Below are 3,050 nucleotides of genomic sequence, written 5' to 3' on the forward strand. Positions count from 1 at the left end.
GTCCATCTGCCTGTTCTGTTCCCCACTCTGTCTCTGGTGAAGCCTCTCACTGCCCCTGAGCCTCTGGCCTGTCCCCCAGTTCTGTATGCACAAATAAATAAATCTTTAAAAAAAAAAATTCAGAAATAGATTCTTACCTATTTTGAAACTATTATTAGCAGAAAATATTAAATATGCCACATCTACTGTTTTTCTTAGGTCTTTTTCACCTAGGCAGAGGCTTGTAAAAGAACTTCCATTTCTGTATGGACCAAGTACAGTGTTACCTGTCTAAAGTCCTTAAGAATTATAGCAAATCACATACCTTTCAAGGAAGACAATTTAGTCACATGCATCCCAAGAAACACAAACTGACCATGTCTACTATATGCACTATTTTCTAGTTTAAACAATATATTGTGAAGTTATTTTAGTGTACAGCAAGAAAGTGGTTGTCATATAAATCAATCTCCCAGAAATCATATTTCCAATCAATCTTTCCTCCCTATTTAATACTTGATCATGCCACTGTCAGACATTTCTTAAACTCTGCGATAATGTCACTATTCAAAAATTTGATTTTCAAGGCCTATCATACTTGGATATATCATTAAATCTAGCATTTTTTTTTTCCTAAACAGGCATACTTATTTTAAAAGAGCCAGCAATCCAGTGTCCTATCTTCTGTTTTCTCACATTCCTTAAACAAGTCCTAAATATTCATACGTTCATCTGCTTATATTGCTGCTTAGCCTTCAAACTGTATCCGTTCTCCAGGGTCAGTTCAAATTTACCAACCCAGAGATCTTTTCACCAAGTGCTACAGCTTTAAGACAAGAAATTAAAACATGGACACTTTTTTTTCCAACACCAGAATGAGATTTTAACTATGTAGTGATTAAACCATATTTCATATTCCTTTGTATTATCTATTACATCCAGTACTATTCTGAATTAGTAAAAAATAAATATCTGCTGTCTGAAGCAAGTTAAATATATTACAACATGAAGACAGATAATTCAGTGCTTCACACACACTCCTAATTATAAATCAGATAAAAATAACTTACTTTGGGCCCTCCCTGGTGGCGCAGCGGGTTAAAGCACAGCACTGAGAATCTAAAGCCGCTCCGCATGAGTTCGATTCCCACCTGCCCCGGAGGTGACCACATGGTGTGGCAGACCTCTCCTGACCCACCCACTGCTTCCCTCAGCAGTGTATTTCAGTCCACCTGCCTGTTCTGCTCCACACTGTGTCTCTGGTGACACCTCTCACCACCCCTGCACCTCTGGACTGTACCTCAGTTCTGTATGCACAAATAAATAAGTCTTTAAAAAAAAACCAAAACCAAGTAATTCCTTTACCTGAAGCAACTCTATTGCTTTGGTGTGCTGCTTTTCACGGCAGAGCTGGGCAGCCTGGATTAACACTGGCAGGAGGTGTTCAGGACTTTGGGATTGTAAACTGGCAGATATTTTGCGGCACTGTTCTGCCTAAAAGACAGCATTTCCCATGCACCCCCCCCCCAAATTGGTCAGTAAAATTACATATGAAATGACCAAAGAGAAAAGGGTCCGTGGAGGAGGAAGGAAATCTACTGAATATAATAATAAACAAAGAACTACTTTTCCCTGTATGTACTGAATTTAAATTAGAAATTCTAAAAACATTTAAGGAAGGACAAATTATAACATTTATCTGGATACTTAAATTCCAGAATTTTGTTAAAAAGATACATCAAGTATCACTAATTCAAAACAACAAAATAGTCATTTCGTGTAAAGTATCTGAGACTATCTTGCTTCAGTTCTAAATAATGAAAACGTGACTTTCACTTTCTCAACGAAACCTGAAAACCTCTACTCAGAAGTTATGAAATTATAATTCTATTAGAATTAAGAAAAATGACCTCAGGATTTATAGCATGATATTACTATAAGTGAAATGCAATGCAAAAACAAACAAAAAGGGTGTTTTATCTATCAAATGTCTTACATCTTTGATGATTCTTAATTTGATTAGTGTAAGATTAGAAACAAGATAATGACAAATTGATCACATTTAAAAATGGGAATACTATTTTCTTCTTTTTAAAAACCAACTGTAAAGAATTAAGTAAAATCTATGACATTCTGCAGAATACACAGGTTAATACAAAATACAAAATGGAAAAAAAAAAGAGGCTAGGTTGTTATTACTATTCATGGCAGACTCCAAAAGGGCTGGCAAGGGAATCAGACACCTGTAACCTACCTGGTTTGTGTACATAGCAAGTAAAGCTTTGTTAAATTCTATAGCTTGCAATTGTTTCTTGGAAAGTTTAAACTCTACTCCTTCTGCATTGGTTAATTTCACCTTCTTTTTGGAGTCAAAGACATTTTGGTCCTGAAAAAGGAAAGTTCATCAACCATTAGCAGTGACTTCAGACTTCAACTACCAGGTTATATAAACATAAGAGAGTTTGGAAGATCATAAATCCATCTACCTGGTTTGGAAGCCTATAATGCTTCTAAACCTGTCTTGGATTCTTGGTGCACATTAAGTATAGAAAGCCTTTACAATTCAAATCTACAATTTGTGTAAATATCTATTCTAGCTAGTCCCACTTCTTTCAGATCATCTATATATTTTGCTTCCTACCTGAAGTTAGAAAAAAAACTTAATAAATTGAGGTGCCTTGAAGTAAAGGAGAACAAGGTATTATCTTCTCATTGTGAACTACTTGTTTTGAGCTTTTTGAAGTAAAGTACAAAGGGATATCAAAAATATTAAAGTAGCGTCCTCCCTGGTGGCATAGGGGTTAAAGTCTCAGCACTATCAAACTATCTCCAGCCACTGTAGCATAAATTCAATCCCCTGCCAGGGAGCTGACCAACATGGTGCCAGGGAGCTGACCCAAAAGGTGCCAGGGAGCTGACCCACACGGTCCTGTCTCAGGCACTGCTCCCCTCATCAGTGTATCTGTGCAGATCTGCCTGTTCTCCCACTGTCTCTGGTGAATCTGTTCTCCTTCCTTTACCCTCTCTGCACCTCTGGCCTACACCCCAGTTCTTGTATGCATAAAATAAAT

At 37.0% G+C, this 3,050-nt stretch overlaps 1 protein-coding gene across 1 annotated transcript in view; it reads right to left on the bottom strand.

Moving 5' to 3' along the window:
- Positions 1-3,050, bottom strand: part of SRP72 (signal recognition particle 72kDa) — a 31,360-nt gene that overhangs the window by 16,347 nt on the left and 11,963 nt on the right. The window contains exons 9-10 of the mRNA XM_004681276.2: positions 2,234-2,365; positions 1,345-1,473 (exon numbers count right to left, since the gene is read on the bottom strand). Coding sequence (XP_004681333.1) covers positions 1,345-1,473; positions 2,234-2,365 — 261 coding nt within the window. The remainder of the gene's footprint in view (positions 1-1,344; positions 1,474-2,233; positions 2,366-3,050) is intronic.

The sequence above is a fragment of the Condylura cristata genome, unplaced genomic scaffold (assembly GCF_000260355.1).
Source record: "Condylura cristata isolate star-nosed mole 26May11 unplaced genomic scaffold, ConCri1.0 scaffold00012, whole genome shotgun sequence".
Lineage (NCBI taxonomy): Eukaryota > Metazoa > Chordata > Mammalia > Eulipotyphla > Talpidae > Condylura > Condylura cristata.